General features: G+C 41.5%; 1 protein-coding gene across 2 annotated transcripts in view; it reads left to right on the top strand.

Moving 5' to 3' along the window:
* SORCS3 (sortilin related VPS10 domain containing receptor 3) overlaps positions 1 to 13,616 on the top strand; it is a 646,463-nt gene that overhangs the window by 549,871 nt on the left and 82,976 nt on the right. For both annotated transcript variants that reach the window (XM_051823565.2, XM_051823568.2), the window contains one exon: positions 1,838 to 1,929. In XM_051823565.2, the coding sequence (XP_051679525.1) occupies positions 1,838 to 1,929 (92 nt within the window). The remainder of the gene's footprint in view (positions 1 to 1,837; positions 1,930 to 13,616) is intronic.

The following is a 13,616-nucleotide window of genomic DNA, read 5'->3' as shown; positions in this document are numbered from 1 at the left end:
CCCCAGTATCATCATCACCTCCCTGCCACCATTGTCACCAATATCACCATTTAAAGATTGTCAAGCACCTGATGGACACCAGCAACTATTTTAGTCCTAAAAGGCACACAGTGAATGTTAAGCCAAGTTTCCTACCCACAAGGCCATAACCAAGTGGATGGGGAACAGACACTGAAGTAGTATCAGAGCTTCACAATATAAGATAACTTATTTGAAGTGCCAAAGGAGAGTGGAAGCTGAAACACAAACTCATAAGGAACAAAAATGCCAACAGACAAACCATTGTCCCTTAACCTCAGGGATCAGCTTACCTCTCCACATGGCCACTGCAATTACATCCTTGTATTGTCACTACTTTCACTTTCTTTTCCCTTTTCTCAAGCAGTCAGGGATTCCACTTTTCACTCTAGTGCTGAAAAGAATAAGAATTAGCAGTAGCTAGAAAGAGAGTATCATAAGTGTAAGGATAAATTGTCCCTTCTCTCCATTGCCATTGGGTTCTTAGTACTCCTTAATTCCAGAATCTCCGTTTTGTGGTTGATCACAGATCTATCCATAAAACTCTAGAAAAGAAAGCCTAGCATGGCAGATTCAGAGTCTGTAGTTATGTCTGGAATAGAAATGGATTGCCTTTAGGCCCTTTGTGTTTTAAGACTCACTATTATTTAAGACTCACTTTCCTTAAAATGTAAATAAGATAAGGGAAAAAATTAGGAAGTATAGGGCTGAGAAATTATTTACTTTTTCTCTGTAGTGTTTGCTGGAGCAAATGCATGAGGCCCCTTTCCTCCTCCTCATTTTCCCTTTAAATCTGTTGATATCTTCTTCCCATCTTGTAGCCTCCTTACCCTAATCCATCATCCCAACCTCTCCATCTTGGCTGCAAGAGCTGCCATCAGCTGGAGAAGTTCTTAGAGCCTCCCATCTTATGGAATGTCTAAAGTGGAGGTTTCTCCTCTGCTGGATAAGTGGTTCTCCTGTTCAGGTTGTAGAGATAAAAGTCATGTCTGGGCATAGGCATTGCTATCTGCAAGATTGGTCCTATAGTTCTCTTAGCTCAGAGCCTTGTATCTTAGTTGGTTCTTAATGAATGTCTGTGAGTAAGTGTGTAGATATACAACTGAGTGATAAGTGAGTGGATGGATAGATAGGTAATGGACAAATGGATTAATCAAAGAATGGATAACTTTAGTTCCCTGGAAGTACTATGGTCCAAGGAGCATTTAGAGAAGGGTCTGTAGACACAGATTTAGATTGTCATCCAACTTGCAGAGGAACCTCGGAGGTAGTAGCTAAGCCTAAGTTCTCAGTTATCAGATATGCCGTAATGTCTAGAAAAATTATATTTTAAGCTCTTAATTTATAAATAAGACTATAATTGGATATATAGGATATATATAAACACTATATATAATGTATATATAACACTAATTGTATATATAAGATATATACAATTTATAAATTAGAAAACATGTGAATAGATGAACAGGAAGTAAGGGCTAAGTAGTAATTTCCTAAGACAAAAAGATGAAGAAGTTTTTTCAAAGTCATTCTTTCCTTTAGGTTTTCTAGTTGAGCAAGACCCTGTTGCCTCACCTTCTCACAATAGTAGCGCAGAGAGCCTGGGAAATGCCATTTGACTGGGCTAAGGAGAGTTACTTGTTGTCTGTGAGCCTCTTTCCTCATTTATCACATGGGGATAGTAATTGCCAGACTACCTGATAGCGTTGTTGGAAGGCTCAGAATATAGATGAAACAATGTATGTGAATGACTGTAAACTATTAAGCACTGTGCCAATGTAAGGTGTTGCTATGATTGTTGTTGTTGTTGTTCCAGATCTTTGATGAAGAGTACAATGTCTGGTTCCTAGACTGGGGTGGCGCCCTCGTGGCCATGAGACACACACCTCTGCCAGTCAGGCATTTGTGGTAAGGACAGCTCCCTACCCTATTAATGAGCAGCTTTTGGTGGAGAGGGTTGGGACAAATTATTCTGCATGGTTTTATACTCATGCATGCATTTCCTCATTCATTTGTTTGTCCATCCAATTAATATCTTTTACATTATCTAACTCACAGGTAGTGATAGTAGGCCGGATAATTCAGATGGGAAAAAGTGAATGGGGTGGGGTTGTAGCAATGGGTGATCATGTAAGGCAGAAAATAACATAAAGAACCTGTCAATTCAAGCAGGCAGGGTTAGGAATCCAAAATATGAGACAGAAATTGCTGCAAGAGGTGGCTTAGGTGCCTGTGCCAGATACCGACTTCAGTTGCAGTAAGTTGAGTTTGTAATTCTATGAATATTCCATCAGTGATGAGCATCAGGTGGAGACCAGGGGAGAGGTGTGGGCTGACACCCTAGATTCGGAGTCCTTGGGCACCATGGGGTAATTACAACCACAGTAGTGGGCTTACTGTCTCAAGCAGGTACAAGGAGGAGAAACTGACTGTTGTAGAACCCTGGTGAAGACCAATATGCACAGTAGAAGACAAAATTATGGGACAGACCAAAGAGAAATGGCCAAAAACGTTTTCATGCTTGCTGGAGAAAGGTGTGATCAAAACCATCAGATATTACAGTGTGATCAAGACAGTTGGGGAGTGAAAAAATAATCTGATTAAGCAGTGTAGGAAGTAATTGATGATGGTTACCTGAGTAGATTTAAAAGAGCAATGGGATTTTAAGTTAGATTGTAATAAATTTGTGAATGTATAAATATAGTAATGATGAAAAACAAAATAAATTAGAGACAATATAGATTCTTCTTCTCAAGAAAGGAAATTATGGAAATAGAGCGGAGAGTGTGTAAGTGTGTATGCAAAACCTTCGATGAGGTGGCAGAGCTGAGACATGGTGAGGCTGATGATGATGATTTGATGCTCCTATTGTTTTGTTGTGTTTTTGGCAGGGAATGTTTGAGTTTTGTATGTGCCTGTATTTTGAAGGAAAGGAATTTCAGGCTGTAGATTTATCAAAGTGAATATTTGAAAAAGTTAATATTGGCCAACACCGTGGCTCACTAGGCTAATCCTCCACTTGCGGCGCTGGCACCCTGGGTTCTAGTCCAGGTTGGGGCGCTGGATTCTGTCCCGGTTGCTCTTCTTCCAGTCCAGCTCTCTGCTGTGGCCTGGGAGGGCAGTGGAGGATGGCCCAAGTGTTTGGGCCCTGCACCCACATGGGAGACAAGGAAGAAGCACCTGGCTCCTGGCTTCGGATCGGCACTGCGCGCTGGCCGCAGCGGCCATTTTTGGGGTGAACCAATGGAAGAAGGAAGACCTTTCTCTCTCTCTCTCTCTCTCTCACTGTCTAACTCTACCTGTAAAAAAAAAAAAAAAAAAAAAAAAAAGAGTTAGTACTTGGAGGTGGAGGTCATGCCTTGTAGAGTTTGTGGGATTTGCCCTGGGCCTGTAGATGGCCCCTGGATTGTCAGGCCCTTCATTTGGGAAGACCAATACTTCTAGAATGAGAGTTTCACTGGCAGGCATCATACTGCAATCAGGAAGATGTATAGGATTTTCTGGTACAAAATCCAGTTGTGAGCCACTTTTGCAAAGCCCTGAGAGGGTTTCTTTCAGTTTGGCCATTTTAGATTAAACTATATGAACTTGTATTTCTAGATAAAAAAATACATATTTTCTGTTTTTTAGAAAATCTAGCATAAATAGTTATACCTGTATAGATAATCCTACAAAGAAATTATGAAAATACATTTTTAAATTATGTGTGGAGCCATGTGTAAGAAAAGTGTTGTACCAGCCCAGTGATGAGCTTGTAAAACTTCCCAAAGTCATTGTTTATCATCTTCTTAAAACTGACTAAATACTTTTCAGTGTAATAGTATACTATAATTTAGTTCAAGTATAATACTTAAATAGTTTAGCTCAGGTATGTTTTTAAGATATTTATTATTTTTTATTTGAAAGACAGAGGGATAGAGGAATCTTCCATCCTCCAGTTCACTCCCCAAAGGGCCGCAATGGCCGGAGCTGGGCCGATATAAAGGCAGGAGCCAGGAGCCAGGAGCCAGGAGCTTCTTCCAGGTGTCCCACATGGGTTCAGGGACCAAAGTACTTGGGCCACTTTCTACTGCTTTCCCAGGCACATTAACAGTGAGCTGGATCCAAAATGGAGCAGCAGGGCCTCAAACCAGTGACCGTCTGGAATGCCAGCGCTGCAGGCAGAGGCTTAACCCCATTTGCCACAGCGACAGCCCCAAAGATGTATTTATTTATTTGAAAGGCAGAGTTACAGAGAGAGAAGGAGATGCACACACACACCCACCCACAGAGAGAGAGAGAGAGAGAGAGAGAGAGATTTATTTTCTACCTGCTGGTTCACTTCCCAAACAGCTGCAACAACTGAGCAGGGCAAACCAAAATCAGGAGCCTGGAAACTCATCCAGGCCTCCCACAAGGGTGGCAGATGCCCAAGCACTTGGGTCATTTGATGCTGTCTCAAGTGCATTAGCAGGGAGCTGGATCTGAAGCAGAGCACCTGGGACTTGAACTGGAGGATATGAGTGTCGCAGGTGGCAACTTAACGCACTGTGCCACAATGCTGGCCCTGGAATCACTTGATATTAATGATACTCAGCATGTATTGAGAGCTTATTAGGTTAGTACATTTCAGGTACTATTCTAAATAATTTACATGAATTATTTGACTTAGTTCTTGAGCCAACCCTATCTCTGTGGATACTTTTTATCAACTGTTTATAATGACATAATTAATTCTTTGCTTAGGGGTGTACACAGCTAGTATCTGACATGATCAAGTTTGGCCTTTGACATGGATGCTCTTCTATTGTAACCACTAATTTACCAGCCACTGTAATAAGCATACAGAGGCTATGACATGGTCTATGCCCTCTATCAAGACAAGGAATTTAAGCAGACCATTCATTACCAGAAATTAAAACACTGTCTGCTGAAGGATGCTGGCTGTGTGTTTTACTGAATCCTCAGGCCGAGTGGAGTCCTGCCTGTAAAGAGGTCTTCCTGCAGCCAGTGGCGTGGAGGCTGATGCCTGATGGAAAGATGTCGGGAGTGGTTGTGTCGGGGTGGGACCATGGAGACAAGCCACATCCTGCAGTTCAGGAAGAAGCGAGAGTGTCCACATTATTTTTGATTGGAGTCACAAATGTTAAAAGCAAGCTGAGGGGTTAAACTTGAATCAGTAGGAAATTTACTCCACTATCAAGACCCATCTCTCTTCCTGGAAGGAAGAGTTGTTTCTACTGAGTACTGAGTAGGTCTTGAACTCTCAGAGAGGATGGCCTGAATCCTAAAACAAGACTGTTTAGAACCAAGGAAGGCAGTGTTTCTTAGCCTTGTTACTGTGTTCTAAGAACCTGCACCTCAGTCCCCATGAGAGCATTGACAAATGTCCTGTAGACACATACAGCTGGGCAGGCTTCTTCCCCGGAAGTCCTAGGAGAAGAGGTTAGCAGCATCGTCTTGCACTTGCCCATCCCACTCCTGAGCTTTTCAGTTGTGATAAAGACCTGGCATTCATCAGTTGCTGAGTTTGGAAACTTTCTGGAGAGAAGTTTCCTTGTGCTGAGGAAAGGGAGAATTTATTTCTATTCTTGTTGCTGTTTCTTCCACCGGAAGAGGAGAGTCTATTTGGTGTGGAAGCAGTACATGGAGCAGAGGGGCTAGCGAGGATGTTGTTTTGGTGAATCTTAGCATCATTATCATCTGATCATCCAGTCTGCTCTCCAGAAATTTCTCTAGAAACTTCCTCACTTCCAAAAGGAACACTTGGCTGGGAAAACCTGGAGGGATACCATCCACGTTGGGAAAATTATTCAGTATCCACTTAGGGAAATGTAACTAGGATCCAAGTCATCAGTACAAAGTTTGAGTTTTCCATCTTCCATGTAACTCATCTTTTCTTTGTTAAAATTGTAGAATTCAGGAAAAAAAATCACAGCATTCCCATGTTACCTTCCATTTGCTCGTCTATCCCAGCTTGCAAAGTATTAAAAATGATTTTTCAAACTTAGCTTATGAGAGAGCATTTTCTTCACCTAAAAGATCTCGACACCGTTATTGTCACAAGCGCTAGAAAGTTTTCCCAGAACTTGAGCGGGGATCATGATTTCTGTTTACTTCCTATCAGTGCTCTTCTCTGAAACAAGCCCTGCATGTGGTTCACTATCAGCTAGTGTGTGTGTGTGTTAGAAGACCACAACAATAACTACTCAATTCATTCAAGAATTCTGCTTGGTATTTCTTAAAGGCTGACTATTTTGTAAGGACTTGACTATATCATTATCATCAATGTTTTCTTATGAAATGATTGACTGATTTGTGCTTCCTCCTCATGAGATGCCAGCTTCTAAGATCTAAACACAGTTTCTTCATGACCAGTAGTTTCTAATTAAGTTGCAACCTTCATGGTAAACAAGCTCATTTTAAGTGGACAAAAGATTAAGTAATCAGATCCTGCTATCCTCTGTTGTAGATTTCAGACTCACATTGTTTGGTACACAGATATACAGTATACATATTTGTATAGGAAAATGACACAAGGCCACCTTCTTTCTCACGTGGGTATAGTATCTCTCAGATTTAACTGCTAGCTACATTAGCTTTCAGAGAAAGGAGGAGTCATAATTGAAAAGCTGGGTAAACTTTAGCTGGGCTAACAAAGCATGCTATTTCCTACAAATTGAAATAATAGGTAGCTAGATAGGCATGAAGACAATTCAGCATACAAATGAACTCATCTATTTGTGACCATGTACATTTGGATGTGCAGAGATTAGATCCTAAGTGCTATTGTACCAACCCTCCCTCCAGCATTACCTTTGTACTTGAAAGCATCAGAGTGAGATGAACAGTAGAGCCCCGCTGAATACTGTACTCAAATGAAAACTCACGATAGAGCGCCTCACTGGCAAGGACAGTCCCTGGGGTGTGACTGTTCATTCAGCTGTAACAAACCGTGTATGTCGCCTTTCAACACGATGGTCTCTGGAAACAGAAAGCATCACCTGGCCTTTTGCAATTCTTTGTTCTTCTACAAATGGTTGTTGGCACTAGCGTTTTGTTCAGAGCCAAATTCCTATGAAAACAATAGCTCCAACCATTGCTTTCCTCTAAGAAGTGAAAGGACATGGGCTATTCTAAAGAATATCCAGGTGGCTAAAATGCTGCCACCTCTTGTGTTTGGGACAAAAGGAAAGGGAGCAATATTCTTTACTAGGATGGCCTTGACCACTGTAACTATTTCTGTGCTAGAGATTTCCAGGGAGGGCTCTGGATGTTGTTGGAAGACTCTATTCCTTTTAGTTGATAACATCTGAATATCACATTCAGAAAATTAGGAAAGGAGCCTAGAAGTCGTGTATTCTGGTGTCACACTTCTTTTTTTAAATTTTTATTTAATAAATATAGATTTCCAAAGTACATCTTTCGGATTATAGCAGATTTTACCCCCCATAACCACCCTCCCACCTGCAACCATCCCATCTCCCGTTCCCTCTCCCATCCCATTCTTCATCAAGATTAATTTTCAATTATCTTTATATACAGAAGATCAATTCAGTATACACTAAGTAAAGATTTCAACAGTTTGCACCCACACAGAAACACAAAGTATAAAGTACTGTTTGAGTACTAGTTATACCGTTAATTCACATAGTACAACACATTAAGGACAGAGATCCTACACGGGGAGTAAGTGCACAGTGACTCCCATTGTTGATTTAACAGTTGACACTCTTATTTATGACGTCAGTAATCACCTGAGGGTCACACTTCTATTAACAGAGACTTCTGTAACATGCCAGCATGTCACACCATTTCACTGGAATACCACAATGCAAAATGGTTTGCAAATGCCCAGACAGGGAGTTTCTATGTTGTGTAATGGCTTTAGAAATAATTTTTCAGGATCAGTAATGATGAATCTACTTGTAATGTCTGCCTGTTGACCCGTATCCTGCTTCCCACATGTATGCAGACTGAATCTGCTTCAGAGCTGCCGTGATTTTAGATCATAGAGCTGGAAAGGACCTCAAGAAACTTATGGTTTCTAACCTTTATAAGTTCTTAGAAATGATCAGATGTGCAGCTCAAGACAGATTTTATCCATTTATCCTGCATATATACATTGAGCATATACTATTTATCCAGCATTAGTATGGGGCTAGCGCAAATCATTGAGTGTGCCAGTGGACTTGAGGGCTTACATTGTGTACTAACATTTGTTCTCTTAGAAGAGCCACAAGAATGGAAATATTTTCTCCTTCTTTTATCTGTATTTTTTTTTAAAATTGATCGAACTGTGTATCTAACTATTCACCCTTTAATTGCATTCATTGACATACCCATTCTGGTATTCAGCAAATAGCTTTTTTAAAAATATCTGAAAACTTTCTCATTTTTTAAAACAGATTTATTTTATTTATTTGAAAGACAGAGTTACAGAGAGAGGTAGAGACAGAGAGAGAGGTCTTCCATCCACTGGTTCACTCCCCAGATGGCTGCAATGGCCGGAGCTGCACCTATCCGAAGCCAGGAACCAGGAGCTGCTTCTGGGTCTCCCACATGGGTGCAGGGGCCCAAGGACTTGGGCCATCTTCTACTGCTTTCCCAGGCCATAGCAGAGAGCTGGATCAGAAGAGGAGCTGCGGGGACTAGAACCTGCGCCTATATGGGATGCCAGCACTTCAGGCCAGGGCTTTAAACTGCTGCACCACAGCACCAGCCCCAAAAGTTTCTCATTTTAAAAAAGGCACTGACTGCTAATTCAGCTTTAAATTTTTCATTTACCTAAGCTCATAAAATTTATATAGACTGTCTCTCAGACAATTTGTTCATTAAAAAAAAATTGTTTGTGCAGAGTGACTGAGAGAGAGGGACACAGACACACACACACACACACACACAGGGGGAGAGAGAGAGAGAGAGAGAGAGAGAGAGAGATTGATTGATTGATTGATTGATTTTGCATCCAATAGTTTAATCTGCAAATGGCTATAACAGCTGGGTCTGGGCCAGGGCAAAACCAGGAGCCAGGAACTCCATCTTGGTCTCCCACATGAGGTGTTAGGGGCCCAAGTACTTTGGTCATCTGATTCCTTCGCAGGTGAATTAACAGGAAGCCATATCAAAAGCAAAGTAGCACCGGCGCTGTGGCTCAATAGGCTAATCCTCCGCCTGCAGCATCAGCACCCTGGGTTCTAGTCCCGGTCGGGGCGCTGGATTCTGTCGTGGTTGCTCCTCTTCCAGGCCAGCTCTCTGCTGTGGCCCGGGAGTGCAGTGGAGACTGCACCCGCATGGGAGACCAGGAGAAGCACCTGGCTCCTGGCTTCAGATCAGCACGGTGTGCCGGCCACAGCGGCCATTGGGGGTGAACCAACGGAAAAAGGAAGCCCTTCTCTCTGTCTTTCTCTCTCAGTGTTCACTGTGCCTGTCAAAAAAAAAAAAAAAAAAAAAAGGCAAAGTAGCTAGAATTCCTAGCAGCACTCTGGTATGGGAGGCCCGTGTCTCATTTGGCAGCTTAACCCATTGCAGTATAGCAGGTGCCAGCCCCACCATGTGTTTTTACCATTATTCATGCTGTTAGTTTTTGTATAATGTATGAAATTAAACATCGTGTTTAGGATCTATTAAAATGGTCATTTTCTTTTTGTATATATGTGTATTTTGTGTGTGTGTGTGTGTGTGTGTATCTCTCCTTGACCATATACTAACAGTGTCTTGCTTACCCCTCATGACAATACCACTACTAGGAAAGAAATAACTGTTATTGAAATAATTAACTGTTATTGAAGTCATGTTTTCTGGTGTCACACAAGACTCTAGTTCCTTTGTTTGGCTTAAACTTGTATTAGCTCATCTTCTGTTTTCTTCAACTGTGAAGATTTTTTTTTCCATTAAGCCTTTTGCTTTAAGTTTGTCCTACCTTAAAGTGACTTCCAAGTCTACATCCCCAGTTAGACCAGAAATCTAGATCCACCCAGGTAAATGTTTCTTTAAAGTGTCAATTATGGAAGTTCAAAAAGAATCTAAAATCTTGCTATGGCCAAAAATAGAAACAGAAGAGTGGAAACCTTTGCCTCTCCTGTCCTTCCTACTTCCCCTCTCAATTGCTTAGCCCCTGCTGCCTCATCTGTCATCAATGTTTTCCATGATTTTTTTTTTGGCTTGTGTAACCTATACAGTTATACTTTAAAAAGTTTGTGGAAAATGGATTCAAAAAGATAAATTTAATTTTGTACAAAAAATCTTTAAATCTACACATATAAGGGATCCCCAAAAAGTCCATGAAAATGTGTATTATGAAAAAAGCTACATGTGGATTTCAAAACTTTTGCACCAAAATACATTTTTTAAAAGATTGATTTTTTATTTATTTGAAAGGCAGAGTTACAGAAAGAGAGAGAAAAGGAGAGACAGAGAGAGAGATCTTCCATATGCTGGTTCACTACCCATATGGCTGCATTGGCCAGTGCTGGGCCAGGCCAAAGGCAAGAGCCCGGAACTCTGTCCAGATCTCCCACATGGGTGGCAGGCGCATTTGCAGAGAGCTGGATCAGAAGTGGAGCAGCCATCTTAACCGGGGCCCATATGGGATTCTGGCATCATAGGTGGCAACTTAACCTGCTACGCCACAATGCCTGCCATACATTTATTTTTTTAATACTGTTTTCAAAACTCCCTCACATACCTTCCATCACCAAATCCTATTGACCTAACCTATAAAAATATCCTAAATCTTCCATCTCTTTCTCTCCATTACTACATCCTTTATCCAAGCCTCAGCTCTTACTTGATCTCACAATTATGGTCCCTTGTTCCCCTCCCCCAACTCATCATCTTGCATCCACTTTGGGTCCTGAGAACTCAATCACCACAGAGAAGTCACAGTTATCTTTTATAGTTTAAATCTAGTGTATCCCTCCCTTTTCAGTTGGAAACCGTGTCTGTCATGATGTGGCTTCTGCTGAGTTTCTGATTCCATCCCATCATTAATTGCCTTTCCACTAAGCTATAATCATTGACCATCTTTCTTTTCTTCCCATAGCACAGCTCCCTTTCACAGTAGTTCTTTCCTCTGTAAAAGCTACCTCCTGGATTTTTATGTCACCTCCATAGAGAGGTGTCACCTCTATAGAGAGAGCTTTCTTCTTTAAAAAAAAAAAATGTTAAAGATTATTTGAGAGGAAGAGTTACAGACAGGGAACGGGAAAGACAGAAAGAGGTCTTCCATCCACTGGTGTACTCCCCAAATGGCTGCAACCACTAGAGCTGAGATGATCTGAAACCAGGAGCCAGGAGCTTCTTCCAGGTCTCGCACATGGGTGCAGGGGCCCAAGCACTTGGACCACCTTCCACTGCTTTCCCAGGCCACGAGCAGAGAGCTGAATCCGAAGAGAAGCAGCTGGGACTCAAACCAGCACCTGTATGGGATCCTGGCGCCAAGGCAGAGCCTTAAATTAACAATCTGAAGTAGCTGTTCAATCAGTAGTAAATCACTCCTGTTTTTGTGTCATTTTATTTGTATATTATTCTTTTCATCAAAGTAGGTTGTAAGTTCCACTGAAGTGTGTTCATCTTTCTTGTTCAGCACTATATTCCTAAAACTGCTCGGGCCCATCATGGCATCAACAACTATTTGAAAAGTGAATTGATTTGATTTGATTTTGATTCTTTTTATTGCCATTAGTTGAAGATCAGTTGAAATTTTATTCCTGTCTCCCTGAGTGTTGGCAATGCTGCCGAGTTCAGTTTCACCAATAGATCTAATAAGGAATTCTCGATTCCTTTGTGTTGGCCATTAATGAGCTATTGATCTGAGGAGTAGAATGTGGATCCCTTGGGGATGCCATTCAATATAGTTACCTCAGGCCACTTTAAAAGTCCTACTCATCAAAAAGCGTAGCTCTCAGGGCCATCATTGTGGCACCGTGGGCTAAGCAGCTGCCTGGGATGAGGGTATCCGATGGTGCTCGGGTTCGAGTTCCACCAGCTCCACTTCTGATCCACCTCTCTGCTAATGCTCCTGGGAAAAAATGGATGATACCCTATGTATCTGGGCCCCTGCCACCCCTGTGGGAGACCTGGATGGAGTTCTAGGCTCCTGTCTTTGCCCTGGCCCAGCCCTGGCCATTGTACCCATTTGCAGAGTGAACTAGCAGATTGGAAGATCTCTGTCCCTCTTTGTCTCCCTCACTCTCTGTAACTCTGCTTTCCAACAAATAAATAAATTTAAAACAAGGAATAGCATTCACAAATGGCAGGACGTTTAACTTAAGATTTAAATTTCTGAAAGCCAAGAGATTATATTTTCCGATGTTATATTTTTGGCAATTTCTTGGGGAGTTTGGCTTTGTTTTGTTCTTAATAGCTGTCTCAGCCTGCAGTCATCAAAGTGTTAGCAGTTATTGGTCACAGAAAGTGGTCACAGTGGCACGATCCTGGGTTTCAAAGTGGTACCTTGACTATAAATACCAGTCACAGCATTCATCCCTCATCCTGGCTCGGGAGGCCTGGCCACTACTTGTGTTGGACTTTAGGTTTTCTCTTCTTTTCTTTTTTATAAAAAGATTTATTTATTTATTTACTTACTTACTTATTTAAAAGGCAGAGTTGCAGAGAGAAGTAGAGACAAAGAAATCCGTGACAGAGTAGCTGGGCTAGTTGTAGAGAGAGATAGTCATACAGCCAGCTTTATGGGTGCTAGTATGAATTATGGATGAAAACATGATTTGATTGATCAAATGAAGATCCCTCATCATTCTTTATTTTTTTAATTCATTGGTTCATTTAGCATTATGTGATATCAGCCATGTACCAGGATTATGCTAAGGACTGGGGATATGAACTTGAATCCTATGATCTTTGACCTCAAAAAGCTCACAGTTTAGTGGTAGAGTCAAACATACATTCTTTTTTTTTTAGAGATTTATTTATCTATTTGCAAGTTAGAGTTACACAGAGAGAGGAGAGGCAGTGAGAGAGAGAGAGAGAGAGGGGTCTTCCATCCACTGGTTCACTCCCCAATTGGCTGCAGTGGACGGAGCTGTGCTGATCCGAAGGCAGGAGCCAGGAGCTTCTTCCAGGTCTCCCACGTGGGTGCAGGGGCCCAAGGACTTGGGCCATCTTCTACTGCTTTCCCAGGCCATAGTAGAGAGCTGGATTGGAAGTGAAGCAGCTGGGTCTTGAACCAGCACCCATATGGGATACCGGTGCTTCAGGCCAGGGCATTCATCCACTGTGCCACAGCGCCGGCCCCAAACATATGTTTTTTTAAAATATTATCGTTTTCTAATAAAGGAATGCATATAATATATATATAATATAATAATACAATATATATTATATTATTATGTAATATGTAATATAATAATAAGGAATGTATATAATATATATAATAAAGGAATGTATATAGCTTTTGGGCTGTTCCCCTGGTTAAATCAAGGGGCTGACAGGTACTTGATAATATCAGGAAAAGACATTCAGATTTTCTCAAATCTCCTGTACTGCAAACATTTCTTTAAGGAGGTGCAGCTTCTGTAATCACAAGGGGCCAGCACTTCCTTTTACCAGTGGATAAAAGATGGAACAGGGCTACTCAGAACATCTCACAGCCCCTA

This window comes from Oryctolagus cuniculus, chromosome 15 (genome assembly GCF_964237555.1).
Source record: "Oryctolagus cuniculus chromosome 15, mOryCun1.1, whole genome shotgun sequence".
NCBI classification, from domain to species: Eukaryota; Metazoa; Chordata; class Mammalia; order Lagomorpha; family Leporidae; genus Oryctolagus; species Oryctolagus cuniculus.
The sequence above is the reverse complement of the archived record's forward strand: the minus strand, read 5'-3'. Positions and strand labels throughout refer to the sequence as shown.